Source organism: Lepeophtheirus salmonis, chromosome 4, assembly GCF_016086655.4.
Source record: "Lepeophtheirus salmonis chromosome 4, UVic_Lsal_1.4, whole genome shotgun sequence".
NCBI lineage: Eukaryota > Metazoa > Arthropoda > Copepoda > Siphonostomatoida > Caligidae > Lepeophtheirus > Lepeophtheirus salmonis.
This window is the reverse complement of record NC_052134.2, coordinates 12,117,548-12,142,228: the sequence shown is the minus strand read 5'-3', so window position 1 is coordinate 12,142,228 and position 24,681 is coordinate 12,117,548. Positions and strand designations below refer to the sequence as shown.

Sequence of the window (24,681 nt, the reverse complement as noted above, 5' to 3'; positions counted from 1 at the left end):
CTAATGACGTATTCATTATAATCATATAACTGTTTATCATGTAATTAAATAAATTTTATTTTTTTGGGTTTTTCTTTTATTACTCAGTTCCCTAGCGGAGATATATGAAGGATATTAACTAAAGTAAGGTGAAATCTTACTCGAGTAAATACAAATATATTACTGTTTCACACGTGAATGTTAGTTTAAATTGTGAGAGCCTTGGAGTTAAAAATCGTATAATTACAAAACCCAGACTGAAAAAATCTAGATTAAACTGTGTAATACTTGACTCAACGTAAAAGCTGAATGGTCAATGTTTTATATTTCCAAGAAATATACATTTTTATCAATCTAATATTATTATGAAATGGGGGGGGGGGAAGAGCTGTTATCTCATGACAAAAAAAGCAAATTTAATTTTATCACAACTTTTCGAATGCAAAATAATCTTGTAAGCACTATGGGAAAAAAAAAATCAGCCCAAAAATTATTTTGAAATTCAATGACATAACTTTAAAATTCAAATTTCCGAAGTTTCAGCAACATAACTTTACATACATAATATTTTCATAAAAATACTACAAAAGATACAATTACAGGTCATCCTAAATATTGAACAACCTAGTACACACACTAAAATAAAATTTCAAAGAAATTGTCTTTTTACACGACTTAAGAACTATATTTTATGAACTTAAAATGTTATAAATCTATTGTTTTAAACATACCCGGGCTTTAACACTCACAACCTTCTCGAGTTTCTTATTATTACTTTGAAAATAGGTTAAAAATACACATTCATGGTTGAGAAAGTAATTTTGGGGATGGGGGAGGTGTTTTCCCGGATTTTTATTTCCAGAGTGGCAAAAAGATCTTTTTGCATCCGAAAAGTGGGGATAAAATTAAATTTGATTTTAACACCCGCCCCCTCCCCCCTTCCCAACTTCCATTATCTGGAAATATTCAGACGTTAATTGTCAAAATCTTAGTGATATCTGATAGCACGAATAAATCCATTTTCACCTTTGGATGAACATAATATGTTCTTTATTTATTTTACCTTGAGAAACACGAAAATGAACTTTAAGAACAAAAATTATATTTTTGTGGTCTAAAATGAGCAACATCTCAAATACTCAAAATAAGCACTGATTGTTAAATAAATATATCGACGTAGCTCAATGGACAACAAACTCGGGAGAAATTATTCACATGAACTCAATGTGCGTAAGTTCTCAACCCGTTAGTTTATAGAAAAGCAAATATACATTACGTATATGGACTTCAAAAGAGATTCTTAGGTCAGATAGAGTAAATATAATACTACAATATTTACTTATACTTAATCAGTGCATTTACATCTGACCAATTAAAGTAACATTAAACAAATGCAGTTACAGTTATTCAAGAAATAATTATATTTATATCCTTTTTAAAATATTATTTTTTAAGGTAATCATATTTACTTATAAAGCTCTATGCGTTCACTTTATGACAAATTAAATTTTTTGTCATTTTGATTAAAAATGAAGAATTTCTTAGAAATTCAAAGAAAAAGTCAATTTTTGTAAGATTTATATTTAACAGACATTTTCTCCGATTCAGAAAAAGATAAAAAAAGTTTATTTAAATTTCTAATTTAGAAACATGTATCTACAATGTATATTTATGTTTTGTTTTCGTGAAGGCAAAAAATAACACGAAATCTTGTAAATGTTAACAAAAAATATTTACAAAATAAGGCCACAAAACCAGGAAATTTGCATTATAAAGATAATTTATGTCCATCAAAGAACAAAACAAAAAACAGATTAAAATTTTGTTTTTTGACAGAACCGGTCAATGGAAGTATTAAATATTACTCAAATTCTTTAGAACAATCACTGTGTTCAATTTAATAGAAATATAAGCATTTCTACATTAATAAAGTAAAGTTTATCTGTATTTATTCAATGTAGATCTTGCAGTAGATCTTGACCATGTACAATGATATATATATCATAAATATCTTTTGATTTACCATATAGTAATATAGTCGTATTAATAAATATCACAAATGTGTGCATATAACATTACCCCCCCCATTGTATACAGGGTGCATTGTATATAGTGGTCCCTGATGTACATTTTATAGATATTTTAATAAAAATGTAGTCGTATTAATGAAATATTGCAGGCGTGTGCAGTGTGCATGCAGCATCGAGTATTTATACAAGGAGCACTGTGTGTTTTTTTGTAAGTGAGAGCTCCTCATCAGATTAATTTTATCCTTTCTCAAACTCTTATTATTATTTCTTCATTATTCATTTAGGTGTAGTATGGGTCAAAAGAGACCTTATTGTAATTGCTTGGGACCTTTAATAGGTTCAAAGATCCTGTATAGTGAAGAAAAATAGTGTGTGCTATAACTCTTACGGAGAACAAAAGAAGGGTAAGACAGTGCAGTGCAAAAAATCTCCATAAGGTAGCAATGTCTACCCTAAATCCTCCCCAGAGTAATGCAAAAATTTCGTCACTAATCCATGGAATAACCAAAAATAGGTTACTAATAACCGTGACTCCTCTGAAGGACATTTGTCCTTATGGTAAGACGTAACCTAAAAAGCTCTTGCTATAATAAGAATTAAAATTATATTCCGACAAAGTACAATTTGCTGAATGTACATTTTGTTTAAGGGACGTTCCGAAGAAGGACCATTTCGAACATTTGGCCGATAAATGATAATTAATAAAATCATATATGCGATTGTATAATTTAGTTCAATTTAAAATGATAATATGGTAAATAAGTATTGTTCATATGCTATTTTTTATATTTATTAATTATCATTATTTAAACACAATATGAACACTTGCTGGATATTATGCTTGTTTGTCAATCCATGAGTTTTTTCCTATATGAACTATCAATCATGTGGAACGATGATTAATTAATAACGGAGAAGTGACTGGCACTTCTTTAATTCTAATCGCTGTCGTGTTTGTTTATTATAAGATCTATTTTAAGTACTACATCCGTAAGATTCGAACTTCATTCAAACCACATACTACTGTTTTGTGTTTATATAATGATAATTAATGAATACAATAAATAAAAAAAAATATTTTTCTGCAAAAGAACACTCATTAATTTACCTAATGAACAATACTTATTTTTCATAATATCATTTTTAATTTAAGTGAAATATAAAAACGTCTATATTAATATATATTTTTGGTGAAATGCCCCAAATTGTCCTTCGGCAAAATATCCGTTCGTCAAATATTTTCCGCCAATAGTCTGCACACGAGTGTGAGTGTGCTCATGAAGAACGTAGAGTAACACTAAGGATTTCTTGGGAATTTATTTTCTAAACAATTAAAGTAAAGTGTGTATTGTAGCCTTTGCCTAATACCCCCAGTATCCAATAAATCAAAAACCTACCAGTCACGTTTTTTTTTAATAGAAGCCTTGCCATATAAACATTTGAACTAATGTACAATTTTAATCAGATAAAAAGGAATATTAAAGAAGTCGGTTGACTTAATTATGAAGAAAGTTTAGATCTATGGCTTCATTTGTGGTAACTTTTTTTCGCATAAAGCATACAACTACGTATTTACTTCATGTGAAAATAATTAATGTATTTTTTGATATAAAATAGCTTTTTATTAGCTTTTTTTAATCAGATTGAATAAAAGTTCTTGCGTTGCAAACAACGTTGAACAAAAGTTACTTGATTTTTTTGAATGCCATATATCATGTAAAAGCTAAAAGTTAAACTTTTCAACAATAGTATTATAGATGCTTGAAAGTATTCAAAAGTTTTAAAGGCATTCTCTGTTTTGTAAAAAAATAGATTCAATTTGATCAAAGATCATTTGATGGAATTAAACTTTTTACTCATAATACAGTAAAATCTGGATTATAAAAAAAACTCCAATCCGTCAGATGAAAAGTTGACTATATCCAGATTTTTCTAATATCCGAAGTAAATGATAAATTTTTTTTTGTATACTTCATTTTTATGCAATCAGTCGTTGATTCAATCCATTTTTTATTCATAATCGAGGATTTTTAGCCTATTTTTCAACAAAAGCTTTTTTGGGGATCACTTATCATATGTATCCGTATTGATTGAAAAACAATGTAATTTGAAATTGCTTTAAAACACACATCACGTCGTTACTTTTATTATATACCACAGCCTTTCATTAAAAAAGAAACCGAAAAAGACCTGGATAAGTCAATTAAGCTAAATGCTGATTATCTTTTAAGTATGTACTCCCAAACTATCCCTGTCATATTATTTCTCTACAATTTTTAAAATGAGTTTCCTAAATATATTTCCTAGTATTTTATTCGATACTGTTTTACAATATTGTATAGTAATATTTTATTAAAAGCGTTGCTAAACATATATTTTGTAGGCAACATTTCATGATAGAAATAATAATATGGGCAATATTTATATATAAAATGCGAATGTCGCTGCATGTTGGTATGTATCTTTGCACACTTTTTTCAAAGGAGATTATAAGGTTTATTGAAGAAAAAAAAAGAAGAGAGAGGACAATGTTTGAAATTAATTAGATAATTATATATATGTCATATGTATTTATTTTTTGTTATATATCAGGAAGAAAAGTACATAATTAATTTTAATTCCTTAACGTCCTGGGCAAACCAACTCTGGTATATATGAAGAGTGGTTCATTTCAACATTCACGAGCCGAGAAAAAAAAAGTAAAATGCTGCTGTAACTTTATTTCTTTACCGATTTCATTAACCTTTTCATAAAAATCAACATTATATCATAGTTAAATTTGAAATTCACTAATTAAATTCGCCATTAACTCGGACCACACGTTCAATATGTTCCCAAAAAGTCCCACTAACTTCTTGACTATCCCATAAGTTAAAGTCTGGAATGTCCTCCTTATCCCAGCTCTTGGGGATGTAATGGTAAAAAATTTGACCATTCCGCAGGTTTAAAAGAATTACCCTTGATATACATTGTTGTCCAGATAAATGGAGGAAAAACGGATAGTCCTTTTATAAACACATTCTACCTTTCAGTATTTTCAAATAGTTTTTATTGATATATGATTTTATGTTTAGGCGCAGTCCAAATAAATTGGGAAAATCTTTAAAGGCTTATAACGAACGAACAAAATGGAGTACAATTATAATTTTTTATTATTTAATAACATTTAATCTTTTATTTTGAAATCCACCTTTCTTGATAATCCGGCCACACAGCGCCAGAAGCTGTGGTAGACCCGGGAAACCTCATGCAGATCCAGCTTTGCTACTGGTAATGGACTTCTTCAAGGCCTACACAGCTGAATTATTTTTGGCACGAGCCTTATACTCGATCCTACTCTAGAGTTCAGGTCTGGGCTGTTTTCAGGCCAAAAAATCCTGATTCTAAAAGTGAGGGAATTTTGTGGCCAAGACATCCTGCCCCTTTTGACGCCTTGTGGGTCAGAACACCGTCTTGTTAGAAGGTTTATTTTCTTCCTTAGGCTACCGCATCCATAGAGGGAATGTATATTAAAATTGCCAAACAAGTACAAAGACAAAGCTGGATCCACACGAGGTCGCCAGCACCTTGTATGTTTCTGGCAGGGTCTGGCCGAGGTTATCAAGAAAGGCGGTTCTATTTAAAATTAATTGACTTTTAAAAAATATAACTTTCAAATAGAAAGAAATATAATTATACTCTATCCTGTTGGTTCGTTATACGCCTTTAACTATTTTCCTAATTTATCAGGACCACCCTGTATATACAGTACAAGAAAACAATCATTAAATGCATGTATGAAATAATTAAAATTTAATTTAATTTTTTATCTATGTAAAGGGTGTGGCAACATATCTTCTTATTTCCAAAAGACTAAACAAGTTTTATAAGTATAAAAACTTTTTATTTTTGTTTCATCATGATATAAAATTTAAAGTTTTGTTTACACAGTTTTGAAAATAATATCAAAAAGGTGAATAAACCAATGCTCCATGATTTTTTCATTCTTTTATTTCTCTTTAAAATAATTCATTCGGAGGTTTTAGAGCAATAGTAATGTTATACAAAAATATGCATAATTTAATTAGGAGCATATCTTATTTTTTATTTGGGGATTATTATTTGTTTGAGTGATTAGTAATTGACAATTTTGCAAAGGTCTGAAAAATGATTATTAAAAATCAGAATTTGTGCATGAGACCAGATTTGATAATTTCCTGGAAACACTTATTATAAAAAAATTAAGTTATGTTGCTCAATGTAATTTATATTATTGTATTAAAGAGTATTAATTTATTGCATTAATACAAGTTTAATGATATATTTTTTATTCTAATGTCGTCATCATTTCTTAATATTTTAGTAACTTAAAAAAATGAATCTGATATGTTCTTTATGTTGTACCTAACCTTTCCTGACTTTTAATCTGAAACAAACTGTGTAGCACACTAAATTTTCTATCTCCTCATATATTAAAATATATATGCTCACATTTTGCACAACAACAATTTATGGGGCTCAGAGCTATATGCATAAATCCACCTAAGTACTGCAAAAGTCGCTCTACAATGATTTGTTGTTATTATATTTTCGTGTATCGCAACACAAAATATAACATTTGAAAATAAATTCTATGTAAAGGGTCATTGACTTTGATAAAATACCCTCTACAATATTTTATTTTAGGACAATAAAGTCTTACCTGTACTTCGAGGGAATGATAGGCTCCAATGAGACCGAGAAGTATTACTGTAGAGACTGATATTAAGGTTTTAAGAGCAGTGGAATAGAAATCCTCCTATCAAATTAATAAGAAAATAAATATTAGATTTAAAAGCCAATTTATATACATAAAAAAAATATATTTTTTTAAACAATAAATATAATGTACATATGTATATTTTTTTCCTTTCAATTATGTAGAATAAAGCCACATAGGAATAATTTCAATGGATATCCATGACAAAAAAAAATAAATAAAATAACAATAATAATGCTGACTCCAAACAATCAAATATTAAGGAAGATAAATGATAAAAAATACCTTTTTTTATATTTTGAAAAGAATCAAGATATATTATTCGTTTATAAAAAGATAGTATAAATCATTAAATATGAAATAAAACAATCCAATCATTTTTTTGGTTTTTCCCCTCGAATTATAAAAATACATTATTTGAAACACATGAAAAATATATTGTTCAATTTCTGTATAAACATTGATTGTTGGTTCTTAATTTGAATAATGTTTTAAATCAGTCGCAAGTTATCTTACTTGAAAAAAGGCCAAAGACACAGATAATTTCTTTTGACTAAGAACTGTTGATAATAATTACGATTGAATGCATATACCCAACAAACATTTCAATGCTCGAAGATAGCTGAAGTATGTTCAGCTTTTAAAAGGTAGTTGATTGCTAGTATTAAAATGATATGGGCTATAAACTACAGACTATATAGAGTGGAGGTCCAAAACTTGCAGTAACTTGACTAAATTACGAAATATTATGGAATCAAGAAGAAAATAACTCAAAACCAAATTGTCTTATGTTAAAATAATATATTCAGCTATATTTTTAATTTATATGTCCTTCCTCAAAACCAAACACAACCTCGACACACCGGCGGACAAATTGTCTTCAAATTTGGATGAGACGTGCGACTGACTTTCTTCTTCAACAAGACACCTCAAACACCAAAGTCTAGGGGATTGAGGTGAGGGCTATAAGAGGGCCACATGGAGGCAGGTCAGAAGGAAGTCACTCATATTGTTGCTGCATAAGCTTTGGTTCTTCTTAGCTTTCTGTACCATTCTCATCGTTCATGCTATAGACAGTCTGAATGGAGATGCCAACGGTCTCTGCAACCTTCTTGGTACTGATTCTGGAGCGGAGGAGATTACACATAAATTGCCTTTAGTTATTGTTGTTCTGTAATTTTTAGACTTAGATACACGGGATAAAATCAAAACTTGTTTATTTTTGTTTCAGCTGTTGTTTAGTTGCCTAAGGAACCCTCATTGTTTAAAAATGGCGATAAAATTGTATTGCAAATTTTGGGTCCCCATTCTGTATAGTAACGTTCAAATGCCGAGCAAAAAATAACTAGCTATATGATAACAATCAAAAATGAGAACACAATTATGTCCTAAAGGTATACAACTTAATGGCAAAATGTGCATGGTAACTTCAGTAGATTGCTTTCTTATGATTATCCTTTTGTCAACCCAAGAGGTTACTTTTTATGATTAGTCAAATGACGACATTTAATCATGTCCTGTCTTTTTTTCTCATGAAGTATGCAACTTATCCTTCCCTTTTCAAGGCTCACCTTGTTAATTCAAGTAAAAGTATGAAATCAAAGAGATTCCATAGTTAATTAAGGGCGTTCACAAAATAAATGACCACTTAGGGGGGATCCAGCCTAAAACAACTCCTATTGGATAAACTTAAACCCACATAGATTTGAATAAAATACCACGATGGTATAAATGACGTCACAGGAACATGAGGGAATGATTTAAGAAAATATCATAGATACAAAAATGTCATTATATTAAGTATAAAGGGTTCATTAGTGTGTTTGCTCATGAATAAAACAGTGTGATACTTGGTTCGATCCTGGGGATTTATAACAATAAGTCGTTTTTGGACTTCCTTCATCTTGCAACTGCCCTAGTACAATATCAGGGCAGCTAAGCTGCTCACCTCTCAATCATTTTTTAAAATGTCAGGGTTACGTGATTCATTATCGGGTTCTTTTATTTTTACATAATGGCAGGACAAGTTTGATGCATCCCTGTTAATATACATGTCTAGTCGATTACATAGTGGACAAAAAAGGAGTAATATATTTCGGCAAATACTGATCTCGTTGTCTTCGTTCCACCATTTGGTTAATAGCTTAGTTAATGTCTAAATAACACTGACATATGCCTGTAAACATGCTGGAACATTGTTAGCATGGGATGTGCTATACATATAGCCTATTATATTCCAATGAAGCGTTTCGAGTACAATTTATTCTTAAAAAGAAAGTCTTTTCGTCTTTTTTTGTTAATTATTTAATAAGTTGTGGGGATGTTAACATTTCCCTCTAAAAGAAGAAATTCCTGCCTATCATTGGTGTGCATTGATTTTAAAATGCATAATAAAATAAATATATTTATGATATTTTCCTTAAAAAAAGGCTATATTATATGTAGAATAGCAGTAATTCAGTAAAAAAAACAGTAAAAACATAACTTGTTCTCTTTTTTTTATAAGTATAAATCCTTTTCTATCTCTTTATATCATGTCTGCCCTACATTTATCTTCATATTGAATCCTACTCACTTATTATCAATCTATGCATACACATATCTACGTAATTGAATAATAAACGCTATTTTTCATTAGTAGCATATTCAAAAATCCTCAGCAATGTAACTTTCTTCTTGTTTCTACGCTACTTTTTTTTTTTTTTTTGCAAATATATCCTTTTGTAAGCTAAGATCAAATCTAATCAATTACTTTTATTCGTATACAGTAAGAAAAATTTACGTTATACTTACGTGGTCGTGCAAAAGTTTTTACCCATCATTAAAACTAAATAACTCAGCGTATACTATAACAATATGATTCCTTATCCCTTCCATAAAGATCCTTGGAGTCTCTTCCCTTTGCTTATGTTCAATTCAAAACTTTATATTATCATGCCGCAAGAAAAACAATGGGAATATATTGCAAGCTTGCTTGTCCCTGGAATACCCCCAAAATCACTTATTGCAGGCAAATATGATTCAAAGGTAACTGTGTCAAAGAGTGAGGATCACAGAGAACCTCCCAGGAGTGGTTGTCCAAGAAAATTGAAGAAGGAAGCTGTAGTCAAAACATTTAAAGATCAATTGGATCCCTCCATGACTGATATGGCCTGGACGTTAATGTGCTGAGGTTCACCGTGTTTAGGACCCTTAAAAAGGGTAGTGATGTCTCTCTACGAGTCCAAAAAGTACTACTTCTTACAGTAGAGAGTGTAAAAAAGTTACTTATCATTTCAGATACAGTTTTTTTTTTGTAAACTCATGACCTCTTTAATGACTAGACTTGAATCCATGGATTTTAGTAGAGTTCCAGGCCTGCACGGTCCTACTACCAAAAGATGAGGCCTTAAAGGAATCTGTCAATAAACAGTGGGATGCCATGTTAGAGGGCTACATCAAATGCACCTGCTGCAAATTTCGTTGCTCCCTGGAAGCCGTTATTGCTGCCTAATATGGTCATATTAATTACCTTTAATACCATCATTTTAAATCACGTTATCAACATAATTTTGCCGTTAAAATGTATACGAAATAATATATAATTGTTTAACTAATACATTTTAGTTTCAAAACTTTTGTACGACTGGATAATTACTATATGGATCTCCGAACATGACTTTTATTTTTGACAGTCCAAAAGACAAAGGTAAATATTTCAGTTAGATATTTGATCCTCCCCTAAGATTTCCAGAGACTAAAATATCCATTCTTGTGTGTAACAAATTGTTTCTCTATCTTCAATAAAAATTCTTAGAGTATCAAATACAGTCAAACCTGAATTAAGCAGATCATACCTCAGGGTAATGTCGTGTACCATTTCTTATACTAAATACCTGTGTGTTCATACAACATTACTAAAACTAACATTTTGGCTTCCAATTATTTCCCGTGAAGCAGAATTCCCGGTACATAGTAAATCATTAGCTTACACTGTTGACGTCCCTTCTCTTTGAACAAAAAGGTCGTCACAACTACGGATTGATCGTTTTAGTGATCAAATATCATTGTTGTTAAACAAGACTCTCAAACATGAGCGTTTAGAGGAATTAAAAGTCGTAACAAGGTTTCTGTAGGTGAACATGCGTAAGGATAATTAACATCACGTTAGGATTTGATGAAAAAAACAGAGGGTTCTAACCTATTTTGATCTTTTTAATCGGTTGAAGACGTTCATACACTACATAAAGGATTGGGGATCCCTCGAAAAATCCCTAGATTATAATAAAAATTAATGATGATGGTCCCTATATACTTAATAAAAACAATAGTTATTGGATAAAACTACTAATGAAGGAGAAAATGGGATATCTGCAATGAAGGAGTATTGTATTTATTTATGTCATTGTAATGCATCTAAAAGACAAACAAAAAAAGATTTGCTCCCAAAACCAGATAGTCCATAAATAGGTATACCTTACATCTGTTTGATTAATTTATACATTTGGATTATGTTGGTATATATACATGCATGTATTGAAGGGTATAAAATATCTAGTTGACTACATGTAATTCAACACTATTCAATTGCATTTTCGAAAAAATTTAAAGACATTCTACAATATTACTATGTTTAAAAAAATAAATTAATAATACTTGTGTTTACTCTGGGGTTTTTAACCACAAATTTTACTTTTTATTCCATAAAACATGGCAGTAGACAATGAGCCCTTTCCTTGGCATTTGAGTATCAATTTTTCTATTTCAAAGGAAGGCTCTGCATTGTCAAGGTGTGATAAATGGATTAAGGGATTAAATCTATTGAATAATTGGGTGCATAAGAATATGATATTAATGTTCTGAATAGCTGATGGAAGAAAATGAACAGTCACCCGAGTTATGTTTTTCAGCACTCCATGTAAAGATTGTGGCAAATTATTCAACGTCATGGGACACGTTTCTTTGGAATGTTCTCAGTTACATATTCTGAGATTATTCATTTCTTTAAATGTTAATATTATTGCGGGGATAATTCTGTTTAGTACGTGACATTGAAAGATAAAAATCATACTCCTAAAAATAAATTGATAGCGAATGCTTTATTAAATGTTATGGTTTACCTAGCAAAGAATATAAAACCCATAGTTATAGAGGATATTTACGCAAATTTAATTTCGGCGGTTGCAAAATATGGGGCCTTCGAATTTAATATTCCTAAGACGATCGAAGGTGTATAGGATTGGGCATCTGATATTATAAGATATCATCCATCAAACTCATCTAGGTATTTTTGAACAAAGCGAAAGATACTAAATTTTTTTGGAAGGATATTGAAGAAACGAGCTAGTTCTAAGACTTGTAAGACCAATTTTGCTATTACTAGTACATATTTATATTTTTGTGGCTTGTTTGTTATTAATTTATTTCTATGATGACGGGAATTGATATGAAAATTGATGTATGTCCTGGTGTTATATTTTATTTATTTTTATTCAGTTAATATTTTATGCAACTGTTTCCGTTGAGATGCTAATGTTTTAAAATTGGATTTATGAATATTTATGTTTGTAAGTCTTAATCTGGTGAATGAATTTTAAACTATAATGTTTAATTATATTTTTTTAAATGCATCTGCGCTAGAAAAAAAAAAACACCATAAGCATGTTTTCAGTTCAATTATAAAAAAGACGGGAGTAAAATTCTTACATGTTTCTACTTTCATCTGCTACCCAGGAGCACTCCCGACATCTTGACACAGCAAGGGATCAGCCGCTTTGCAATGTCTGTAAACGCTTAGACAAGGGAAAAACCATAAAGAATCGTTCTTAGTCAAAATAGACTGTCTAATTGATCCTGAAACCACAAAAAAAAAAAAAAAAAAAAACACACAAAAAAAAAACAGATCTAAAGGCAATCCAGGAAGGTTCGTGCTTGAATATTCCCTGAACAAGTCTGATTGCCTCTCCACTGTGTACGGTTCTGTCAAAACTTCTGGACTTTCGTCCATCCTGTTTCAAAGGGATAGGAATCTCCGTTTCGAACATTCGATAGGAGGTGGCTCGTGTCTAACAGACTCAAGTCTGTAACTTTTTGCTAAAGAAAACCATTTTGAACTGTTTTTTGTACCCTATTAATATAATATAGATATGTATTGATGCGAAATTTTATCATCAATTATTCAATTTATAGTATTTAAAGTACCCCTTGTATAATATCTACATAAGTACGTATAATCTATAATCATCTCTGCTTATTAGCAATAACTTGATCTCATTGTAACTATGTGATAGGAATATTCATTGAATCAGATTTATATATAAATCAATAGTGTATTAATTTTTTTCTAAGAAAATATTCCCCTAATTAAATTAATAGATACTTATTTATTTTTTGTGATTTTTATTTGATTTACAGGATATTGATTTCCATTTTGCTGAATCTTTTCATTTCATAATTAGATAGAAGTATTATACTTTATCGATATAAGAATACAAATCTGACTTCTTGCCTACATATATATGGCCCTCTCCCTGTCCTAAACTTCATCACTCTGAATTTAGCAGTTTGTGCATATTTGCCGCGCTTCTAATCCAAATCTTGATTCGCTCTAAGCTACCATCATGATAGCGTGGTACGCCACAGACACGACCCCTATCGACAAGAGCTCTTAATCTGTTTGCCAGTGCTTGTAGACAGTTATTGCTTCTAAAGTAGAATAAAAATATAGCTAAATAGAGTATTTTAACATATTCTCAATTGGTTTTGAGTTATCTTTTTCTTGGTTCCCCAAAAATTATTTTTTTAAATATATTAGTAGTGCAAGTTTTGGGTCCCCGCTCTGTGGCAAAAAGAATATAGGTATTTATCCTAAAATATGGCTCACTTAGAAGGTATTGGGTCACAAAGTCATAGTCTAAAGAAATGAAATTTTTTGCAGGCAACATTCATTCCAAAAAACAAAAACAAAAAAAAACTTTTAATCCGAATTAACTAACAAATCAAAGATTTTTATATAGTATGAAATTCTAATTATAGCAGAGATATAAAGGCTTTTTTGTTCCAATTTGAAGTGTCTAAGTCAACCAAACTTATTTGTATGAATTGAGTGACTTAATTCAATTTATAATAATATTAATAAAATTAATACAAAATATGTATTATCATAAAAATTATAATAGTAATTTCTTTTGAAGTAAAAATAGCTAGAACGGGATATTTTTTTTATGCTGCCTCTACACATATATGAACTTAATGATATTTCCGTATATGAAAGGAAATCTATTACTTTTTAGACTTATAATACATATTCTTTAGTAAGTAACCACAAACTTCATTCTATGAAATGAAGTAATGTACATCAGTACGAGTAGGATTTAGCGTTAGAATAAGAAGAAAATTAAAGAAGTAATTAATCATTTCAAATATAGTATTATTTTTACAATTATAACAATATAGATACCATTATTCATTAATTGTTGTCTACATACAAATATATACTATCCCACATATATTCATAAGTTTCAGAGGTGTAAAAAATATGTCCTAGAAAGCAGGAGTGACTTTTTCTGAACAGAAATTTATTATTTGTGTAATCTGTTATCCTCATTAATTAACTAATATATATATATATATAATTTTCATATCTAAATATATGCTTTTCATGGTGCTAGGTGATTTCATTCCCAGTAAAATTCATCCCGGGACATTTCATTCCCAACTTGAAGAGGGATATTTAGTGACCTCAAACAGTTGATATTTCTAAGCTACATAGTACTTTTTGTGTAGGGCTGGAGAGGGAGGGCTGGGCAGTATGCACTGGAGATGAGTGATGAGTCATCGATGACTAGTGACGGATGGGAGAAGGATATAAATAATTTATTGTGTGGTATAGAAAAAGAAGAAGAGTAGTATTATGCACGGACCCGGATTCCATTCTTACTCACTATTAATATTTATCCTGACGTCATTTCTATTCCATATACACCATAAATCATTCATTTCCGTCTCCCATCCATCTCTCATGTCCAGTGCCGACTGCCACTACTCAGGCATCTTTCTACAGCCCTACACAAAAACTACTAATTCGTTTAGAAACGAAAACGGTATGACGTCACTAAATATCCCTCTTCAAAGTGGGAATGAAATGTTTAATTCCTTCATTTAATAGCTCCTTGCAGCTTATTTAATAGAACCTCATGACAGTCACGCTGTATTACTCCTAAACATTTTTCAAATTGTGAGGGTGTTCATTGTCGATTTCTTTTTTATAAATAGGGATGGATAATATTATTCATTAATTCTTGAAGACAAAATATCTAAGTATAAAGTAATCATAACTTGTATGCGTGCTCATAAAAGAGGGGGTGTCACAATGAGGGTTTGCTTAAGAGTTATAAGTGTGAGTCCTTGTTGGAGTCGAAGGATAATTAAGAATCAATATCGGAGTATTTCTAACAAATGTCCTTGTTATATACAGAATCAGATTTGTGTATATTTTTATTACAAAGTGTGAGAATTACCAATTTGATTTAGGGACTCTTTTATTTTTACAGATCGACAGGACATATTTTATACATCACTGTAGTGTATATAATATAGTTCTGTAACAAGATCCAATTTTCCTGGTATTTATTGGGTCTTCACACTTGAGGGAAATCCGATAATTTTTTTTTTACCAGGAAGATTTTTTATTGCTTTAAATTCACTTGTTTAGATAATGTTTAGTGACGAGTCTGTAGAAAAGCCTGTTTGGATTGTCTCCTCTTATCCTATTGTGACACCCCTTTACTTTGATTGTATCACGCAACCTTTAATTTAAAAAAAACCCCAGAAAAACTTCAAAACTAGTCAGTAGTTGGCCGATTCTTCCAAACAATGGAGTTAATATTCAATAATTGTTGGGGATTGTACAAAGTAAGAGCTGATTTGAATTCAACCATTCAACGTTCAGAACACTAATTAGCAAGATAACGTCGTCCTGAGCTTCCCCTCCTTGTTTAATTATGTAGCTACACACTTATGTATTTTTTTGTTTTTAACTTTTAATTTAAATCCCCCAAAAAAAATAAAAATAAAAAATATATTTATATATAATGCAAAAAAACAAAATCTAGCGAAAAAAACGTATATCCTTCTTAAGCCTTGGATTAGCCCATGTGTTGTCAATATAATCCGTTTAACTTCCTTAAATAAAGTCAGATTGGTAGACTAAAAGATTTCCCTTGTTTTTTTTTGTATCTTATTGAATAGGATGGAAGATAAAATTATGTTCTAAGAAAAGAAAGGGTAATTTATAAATGAACATCAATCCTTTTTTACTTTTAATAAATCCATGTAAACTGTTTAACATGATAAGCCAACCAACCACACTTAATTGAGTACATTATATTATTTTTCGTATTACATATTACAAACTATAAAAGATCTTATTTCTTTGTATTTTAATATACATATAATTACGGACAAGTTATATGTACATTGTACAAGCATATACCTGATTTTACCTTGATTAATTATGTTGAAAATATACAGCATTGATTAATGCTCGTATTGTTAAATTAATGAAAGGAGATTAAGAGAAAACAGCTTAATTTGATCTGTAATTATACATAAATAATGGATATTACACCTATGCAATGAGCGAATCAAAAATTATAAGACATTTTTTGATTCATTTTTATGAAGATCCAGCACCAAAGTTTATATATGCTTCATATTTAAAATTAACTTTCTCCTCAAAAAAGGCCTAAAGGTATATAGTTATTTGGAAATAGGTTGTATGACTTGGCAAGGATTTGCATCATAATTATGCGATTATCCTCTTTCTGTGATTGATCTTATACACAATAATTACGAAGGTGATCCCAAAAGTACCCAAAACAATAAAGAAAATAAAAACAAAATTTTGGAGTTTATTTTTTTTCAAAACATTGTTTCCTTTCAGCAATATATACTTCAAAATATAATTTTTTTTTTGAAGAGGTAGGGTGTGGGGAGATTTTTGTAATTTTTTTTCAAAAATTTCAGTTTAGTTGCAATGAAACTTTACAAAAAACTCAATTAAAACTTTTTCACAACACTTTTTTTTTTTGCTCGAGTGTGAGCAAACGCGGCACCCATCTTGAACTCAGCTTTCCAATGTCCAAATTTTCAAAAAAATTAGCTATTTTACAGCACTTATAGAAATGCTTACAATGTCTGATAGATCGTGTACTTCACTTGACGATCCACCAGATCTTCTTTGCAGATTTTCTTCTCAATTTCTTGAGTTGTCATTTTATTTGCTCAACCATTGCAATGTTTGTATTGGCAGCCCCTACGGCCTCGTTTAATACTCATCTAGCCAAAATGGTACTTAGTGAACGAATGAGAAGACTTACACTCCAATTCAGCTTTTTGGGCAACTGGTTGGGCCTTCAAATAAAAGTATTCAATATGATTTTCTCCATTTTCACAGTATCACTGACAACAATAAACATTGATGTCTGCCAAACAAATACCTACATAACAACATGGGGCCTCCAAACTTGAATCATATGCTTTATATATTGTGTACTTTCTAATGCAGTGTTATTTAAAAAACAAAAACAAAAAAAACTACTGCTATTTCTTAGTCAGGCCAGCATCTTCTGGAATCTCCCTCGCAATCCTATGGATTTAAATTCAATTTAGGTTTCATAATCATCCCAAAATTAATTAAATATATTTTTGGTATTGATTAGATATACATATCTTTTTTGTATATATTCTTTTGTGTCCTCCTTACGTTGACCGAATCTGTGAAATATGAATTCAACTGTTTATGAGCCATCTGGCTCTGTAAATTAGTGTAGATGCCTAGGCTTAAAAGCCTCATCACTCTTGTAGTCCTCCAATATTTCTCATAACTATCTCAAAATATCATTACTCTAAAACATGTCAAGATAAACCTTTAAATATCTACCATACAAAAGCTTTTTTTGTAACGAGCATATGGATTAGGATTGGACATTTTGGTCTAAAAATATATTTATGATGTGTCTAAATCCATTAAAAACTCTTTTTTCAAGAGCTCTGATAAATAACTTTTGTGTATGTGAATAAAATTATATATTTTCCTTGACAGTTAAATCTATTAAAAAATTGAGGTGTTATTCCTGTTCAAACAAAATTATTAAAATATGGTAGTTTTTAACCTTAAAGTTGCATTTTTTTTCCAGAAAATAGATAATGGCAAGTAAAATTTCAGCACATATCTATATTAATAAAGAAAAGTCTGTCTGTCTGAATATATGAATATCTGTATGTATAACAACTAATCACTGGGTTATGTAAGAAATAATAATGCAGTCGTATTAATGCAATTTTGCAGGGGTGTGCGTTAGGATTCATCAAACTAAGTAAAAAAAAATATTGCTTTGGCAGTATGATAAAAATGTTCTACTTATAATAAGAACACACTGTATGAAATATTTTTAATTTCAAATAAATTTTACCGGTGCCACATTAAGTATTTCTCGAACAAAAAACCAGCCAAACTCTATGCATTACCAAAGACGTAATCATCAGTAAGAACAAGAAGAAATTCCGGGATTTACCAACGGACCAAATGGCGAAGGCTTACTTGCACTTTCGGCCTCGTATAGAGACTGTAATTGATCCTAAAGCTGATTATATGAAACAAAATCAATAAGAATCCATCAATCTTTCAGTATCTGGTTTTCTTTTTTTAATCTTATGACTAGTTGGAGAGAAAATAGCGTTTAAAAAAAATCGTTTTCGTGCCAGACGATAGCTTGTCCCACCTTGATAAATTTGGTAGAAGAATGTCATATTTATAGGTACAACACTTGATCATAATTCATTGAAATTTTTGGCCCCAAACAATGAACCCTTAGCTATACAAAAATAAACAATGTACATACAAATTTATGTATGTCAGTAATGACCATTATTTTTCGAAGAAAAATGATTTATCTATACACGATTCTTTCAAGATTCAAATTATACGGTTGAGTGATTTCTTTCCCTCTTGAGTAATGGCTCAAAAAGCGGAAATGATATCAATAAAAATCATTGGGAATAACGGGATATACTTCATATTACTCAAAGTATATTAAAATAAATTTAAATTACAAACCATTTGGAAACCTCATATTACGTCATGGTTTGATGTAAATATAGAAATTCAATGTAAAATATGGTGATTAATTGTGTAAGGCAAAATTGAGAATGTAGATTTAATAAAAAAAATCAATTGTATTTTATAAATGATGAAACGTTATGCACACCTTTTTTTTATACTCCTTAAATATATAAATTGAAATATATATACTCTCTCAAATCATTAAAGATTGGCCAAATAAATTTCTTATCATGCTCTATTCAAGGACACGTTATGTTCGCATGTTTATATTTTATGATCGTTTGTGAAACCACTTTTATGTATTGTTGGTATCTATGTACAATAATATTCTTATTTAAAAGTCTTCAAGAGCTTTTTGAACATATCTGAACTATATACTCATAAATTTAACCCTCCTTTAGTAAATTTGGATATTATAAACCACCAAGATTAATAAAAAATCCTACCTATTCATTTTCATCTACGATTTATCCCCAATACTTTTTAGTAATCTCCTGAGACATTAAATCAAATTCTATGTAATTATTTATTTATTATGACAATGCCTTGTTTGGGATTTATTCGTATATTTAGACATTTTTAATTGAAGTTGAGTGAAATAAATACACTGGTTTGCGTATAATTAATTCCTTTGTTTTTCTTTTAATTTCTTGGATTATTCTTTTGTTTTCAATTTGAGGACTAAGGCCACCTAGAGATAAAATACTTTAACATGATGGTGATGAGAAAAATGTGTTTTTTCCGTCAAAAAAGAAGAAATACTTGACCAAAACATTCCGAGTTGTAATAGTTAAGTATATTAGAAACATTGATGGCGCTTCAAATATATATATACTTTTAAAAATCTTATTCTTAAAATAACCCTGATTATATGAATTTAGAAATATCAATAAGTTAATAAATTATTTATATGCGTGATTATTCTCCAATCTTTTATCCCTTGAATTTTTCACTTTCACGTTTTCCCAACTGATATAATTTTATGGCTATCTAACATTTTGAATATATTTAATTAATGTTAATATATGGTTATATTCTGGAGATGAATCAAATACATGATCATTTATAGTTTGAAAGGACTAATTCTGTTTCTAAAAACCGATATTTTTTACGACAGTTATACTTTACTATAAAATTGTTGGAGTTTAATTATAGCCAAAAATTATATGTTATCGATTGCATTGGTCAACTTTTTTTTCTTGTCTGCTGTCACGACGTCAAAAAATTCCCCTTGATATTGGTCTGTATCATCACTCTATCTATTTTCTTTCTGTGACTAAGGCATAACGGTAGCTACAAAATTATAATATTGTAACCATTAGTTGATATAATACATATATTCTGATCACAAGCTAATGTGTACTAATTTTATTCCCAAAATTCTCATGATGTTATAAATATTTCATACAAGTTTTTATCAAAAGTAAAAATCTAAAGTTTTTGCTAAAACCATTTCAAGTTATATCTCGCTGAATCCCCAAAATCATGTTGATAACATTACTTCAAAAAAGTAATTTAATTGATATTTACATTTGCCAAATGGATTGAGTACTTACAAAAGTATGATGTAAATTTGAAATGACGTAATTATTATAATCGTTCAGCTGTTTATAATGTATTTAAATACGATTTATTTTTATCCAATTCACTATCCGGGTTATAAAAAGGATGTTAAGAGAATCAACATTGAAAAAATAATCAGAAGTAAATTTATATCATTTTTTATTTTTTAGCTTGTATGTAAATAAATGGTTCTACATTGTGGACACGGAGTAAATTATTAGAGGTACATATCTACGGGCTAATCGAAAGGTATATGGAAGCCAAAAGGAAGGTGGGTTTCTTTGGTATTCCACGCCGGTTAGACGAATTTCATGAAAAGGCGATCAGTGGTCAACCACACGGTTTTTTTATGTTCCTTTAATTGGTTGGATGGAATTGCACTAATTAAGTATAATTAAACATTATAGTATTACAGTTACTCAATCTAATCTAGGAATATTGTGTGAAGTCAATATACATAAAGTATATTTATTTCTCAAGGAACGACAAGGCACGAATCTACACAGATTGAGTTCAAGAGAATAATTTCTCCCGAGCGCGTTCTCCATTAGCTATGTCTATTCCATGACAGCTTAGAGTATTTAATCTGACTTTAACAGCTGACCTCACATCTAAAACTATCCCAACAAAAAGTTCATAGATGAATTTACAAAAAAGAAAACAGAAGAAGCCTTTAAAAAAATTTCCAAAACCCGGTACATATACTTTAAACTATTTGCCTAGAACATTTGCTTTAAAGCCATTTCGTCTCTAGGATATTTCGCTTAAATATCCAAATAAATGAGGTTTATACGTTTTTTTGCATTTTTGTTTTAAATTAATATTTCCTTTGAATTTTTTAATCTAAATATTTAGTGTGTATTCCTATAAAATACATTGAATGGTTGTTTTCTGTTGGGATAGTTATGGAATTATGCTCCAAAATGTCAGTGCATATATAGCATCAGAAACTATATTGGTATGAAATGAGTTTAAACCAGAGAAAAAATAGTTAATGAAATTAATATTATAAAAAGAAATAGACTATAAGGATTCGAAAAGAAGAAGTGCTAATTGCTTTTCTGTTATTAATTATCATTAGACATGATGGATTATGATTCGAAAGAAATAGTATGATAACTTGTTAAAACAACAGTTCTTAAACTTTCAAAAACTGTATTTGCTTTCAACTAACCTCGAGCTTACATTTACATCGAAAGATTGTCAAAGTAAATAAAAATTAAAAAATACTATTTTTGATTGTTATAATCCATTTCCACATATGCACTTTCAAACTATCATTATTTGTAAGTAATGATATTTTAAATGATTTTTTTTAAATATCTAAAAGAGTGTGAATATGATGTTTCTTATTCCACATACAAAATAATTTAATCCATCTTTCCTTTCATAGAGAGCCATTCCCAAAAAAGAAAAGAAAATACCTTTTCACGGGGGGATCTTTAAGTTTTAACGAGGGGAGAGTTAAGATACTGAGTAGATATAGATCTAGCTATTAATATAATTATTTGCATAATAGACATACATATATAGTTAGCATTAGAGTTATTTTTTGGTTATCTTTTAATTAACTTTTTACCAGTATAAACTAAATTAAATTTAGAAATAATTAAGTTAATTAAAGGAAAAAATATCCGCATACAACATCCCTTCTGATTTTCTCATTATGTCTGAAGATACCTCAATAACATACTTATTTATTCAAAAACAGAATAAAGGTTGTTTTATTGTCCTATCTGATAGAAAAACCTAAAAGTATCTATTTTTTAGCCGCTCCAACGATTAATTTTAGTTTAAATATAGCCTCTGATTTAACCTTTGTAACCTATAAATTAGGAAAGCTTCAACCCTCCTCTATTATCAACCATTTATTAGCTTCTAATAATATTTGTTCCTTTTCTGAGGTTGTAAACATATTAGCAACTCTCAAAAGTATTCCAAAAACTTCAGACTTCAATCCATTGGAAGGAATAAAAACAATATACCGGCCATTTTGAATGTTCTTCCAGATATTGAAGATAAGACTTCAAAACCAATTAAGTTTTTGATGGAGCAGTCTTTAACAATATTCACTCCTGTGAAAGGACAAAGCCTTTAACGGTGACTGTGTGGGAAAACATTTCTCCTGCATTGTGCAAATACAAGGACTCCTCGCTAATACAGAAATCATTCCACTCAGTTCTCAAAAATGTATCGACGATAGGGTTTGACGTCGTCATAGTTATAAGAGATTGACATTTCTGCAACAAAATCTTTAGAACAATGTTAAAGAAAGATAAGAATTATATCGAAAATCTATATTCCAATGGGAATATAATTTACTTTTTGTTCGATATGATTCACATTTTTAACAATATTTATAACAATTGGCTCATTCAAAATTTTTTTTAATGTCAAATGCTTTATGGAGTTGCAATGTCAGTGAATTTTAATCCCATTCGTGAGTCATATGAAAAAGAAGTACTTCTTCTAGTCCGATATACTCACAAATTAACGGATAAGGTCATTCATCTAAGTGCCATTGAATGAACTATTGTTAAACTAGCTCATAGTTGTTTCCATGACTCAACAATATCTGTACTATGAGCATTGACGGGGACTAACCAAATGTGGGAAGTAACTTCTAACTATATATCCCTAGTGAAATAATTCTGGTGTTGAGTAAATGTAAAAAATGTATTTGAAGCTGACCGCCTAAGGGATCACCGAAGGACTACAGTCACTCTAAAGAATATGAAACTCTAATTTAAAAAAAAATTTATAAATAGATTTACTATTGGGAAAACTCGTAAAAGTGTGGCTTGAGTAAGGAGACATTTTTTACAATGAGTTAAAGAACTGGATAATGTTATATTAGGGAAAATTAATTCCGATCATATTGAAGCTCATTTTTCAAAATATCGTCAACTTGGAGGATCTAATTACTACATCTCCATTAAACAACTTCTGGAAGCCGAGAAAAAAATTAGACTTTTACGTCAATTCTCACATTCAAAAATGGCTATTCTTTTGATCAATTCTTCAATTTAGCCACATGACCTATATGCATTTCCTCAAATAGTCAATAAAGCTCCACCCATTCTATAGATAAGCAAAGAAGTAAACTGTCTTAAGGGAGTTGTTTACTACATATCTGGATATGTGACAAAATCCATTATCATGCTGAATAAATGTGAGGACTCTTCTAATCTTTTGAAAGTCAGCGATGTACCTCCAGTTTTTGACCTTTCATCTGATGAAAGCCAAATGAAAGGACTTGCAAGAAGAGTGACTGAATATGATAAATAGAGGTGGATTACTAACACCTCTAGACATAGTTTATCTGTTTTGTCTATTTTGTGTAAAATTATACATGGAAATTATGAATGGCGAAGAAACACAGTCTGTTTTTTTCTTTTCATCAATCAAAGGAACTTTTGGCAAGCCTATTCATGATAAGTATTCAAGAGGAGCATGATTTTAGCTTCTACTAGAAATTACTTGTGAGGATGGGTATTCGTTTTCTTCTTTTTTCCAAAAAATTCTAAAAAGTTTTTCTATGTAACGATAAAGATTTTTATTTCTTATCATAATAATAATGTAAACATTAATAAAAAACGAAAACATTCTCGCAACTCTAAAAATTGCCAATCTGCATACTTTACCTACATATATTATTGAATAATATATAAATCATCTGAAATTCCGTCTCTTATTTAAGCCAATAAAATTAAAGCTCACTAAAATCAATGATTGTGTAACGTTATATCTTATTGGGCGTACAATTTACAGACATTAATAATATAATTAGAAACAGAGTTCCCAAGTCCAATAGATTGTAAAGTCATTGAAGATGAATTAAGTGATAGAGATCTACGAAAACAACAATATATAAATAGGATGGAAGAAGGAGTTTCAATGGATTGGCTTCCAATAAATCGTAAGAAGCATAACAAAATATTCAATCTCTTCATTGAAGATGTAAGTAAGAATAATTGCCTTGAGAGCAATTAGGAGAATATTAGAGGTTCAGCAGCAATGAAGTTAATTAAGGAATAGTGCATTCAATATTCACAATCCCTATAACTCTCCTCATAGACTAATTTAAGATTAACACAACTAAGACTAAGTCCTCTCCAACACTTAAGAGTGTAGCATCAATGGTTCCTAAGAGAGTCCTTATCCTCCGAATCTGAGACGAACTTAATTCATAATCCCTCTGAGCACCAAATAACTTCAAAGCCCTCCATCCTTTAAATAAATGACTATTTCTATTAGACAAATGCATC

General features: G+C 29.9%; 1 protein-coding gene across 15 annotated transcripts in view; it reads right to left on the bottom strand.

The window, feature by feature from the left end:
* Positions 1 to 24,681, bottom strand: part of SK (small conductance calcium-activated potassium channel) — a 456,472-nt gene that overhangs the window by 24,267 nt on the left and 407,524 nt on the right. For all 15 annotated transcript variants that reach the window (XM_071887626.1, XM_071887624.1, XM_040711116.2 and 12 more), the window contains one exon: positions 6,691 to 6,786. In XM_071887626.1, coding sequence (XP_071743727.1) covers positions 6,691 to 6,786 — 96 coding nt within the window. The remainder of the gene's footprint in view (positions 1 to 6,690; positions 6,787 to 24,681) is intronic.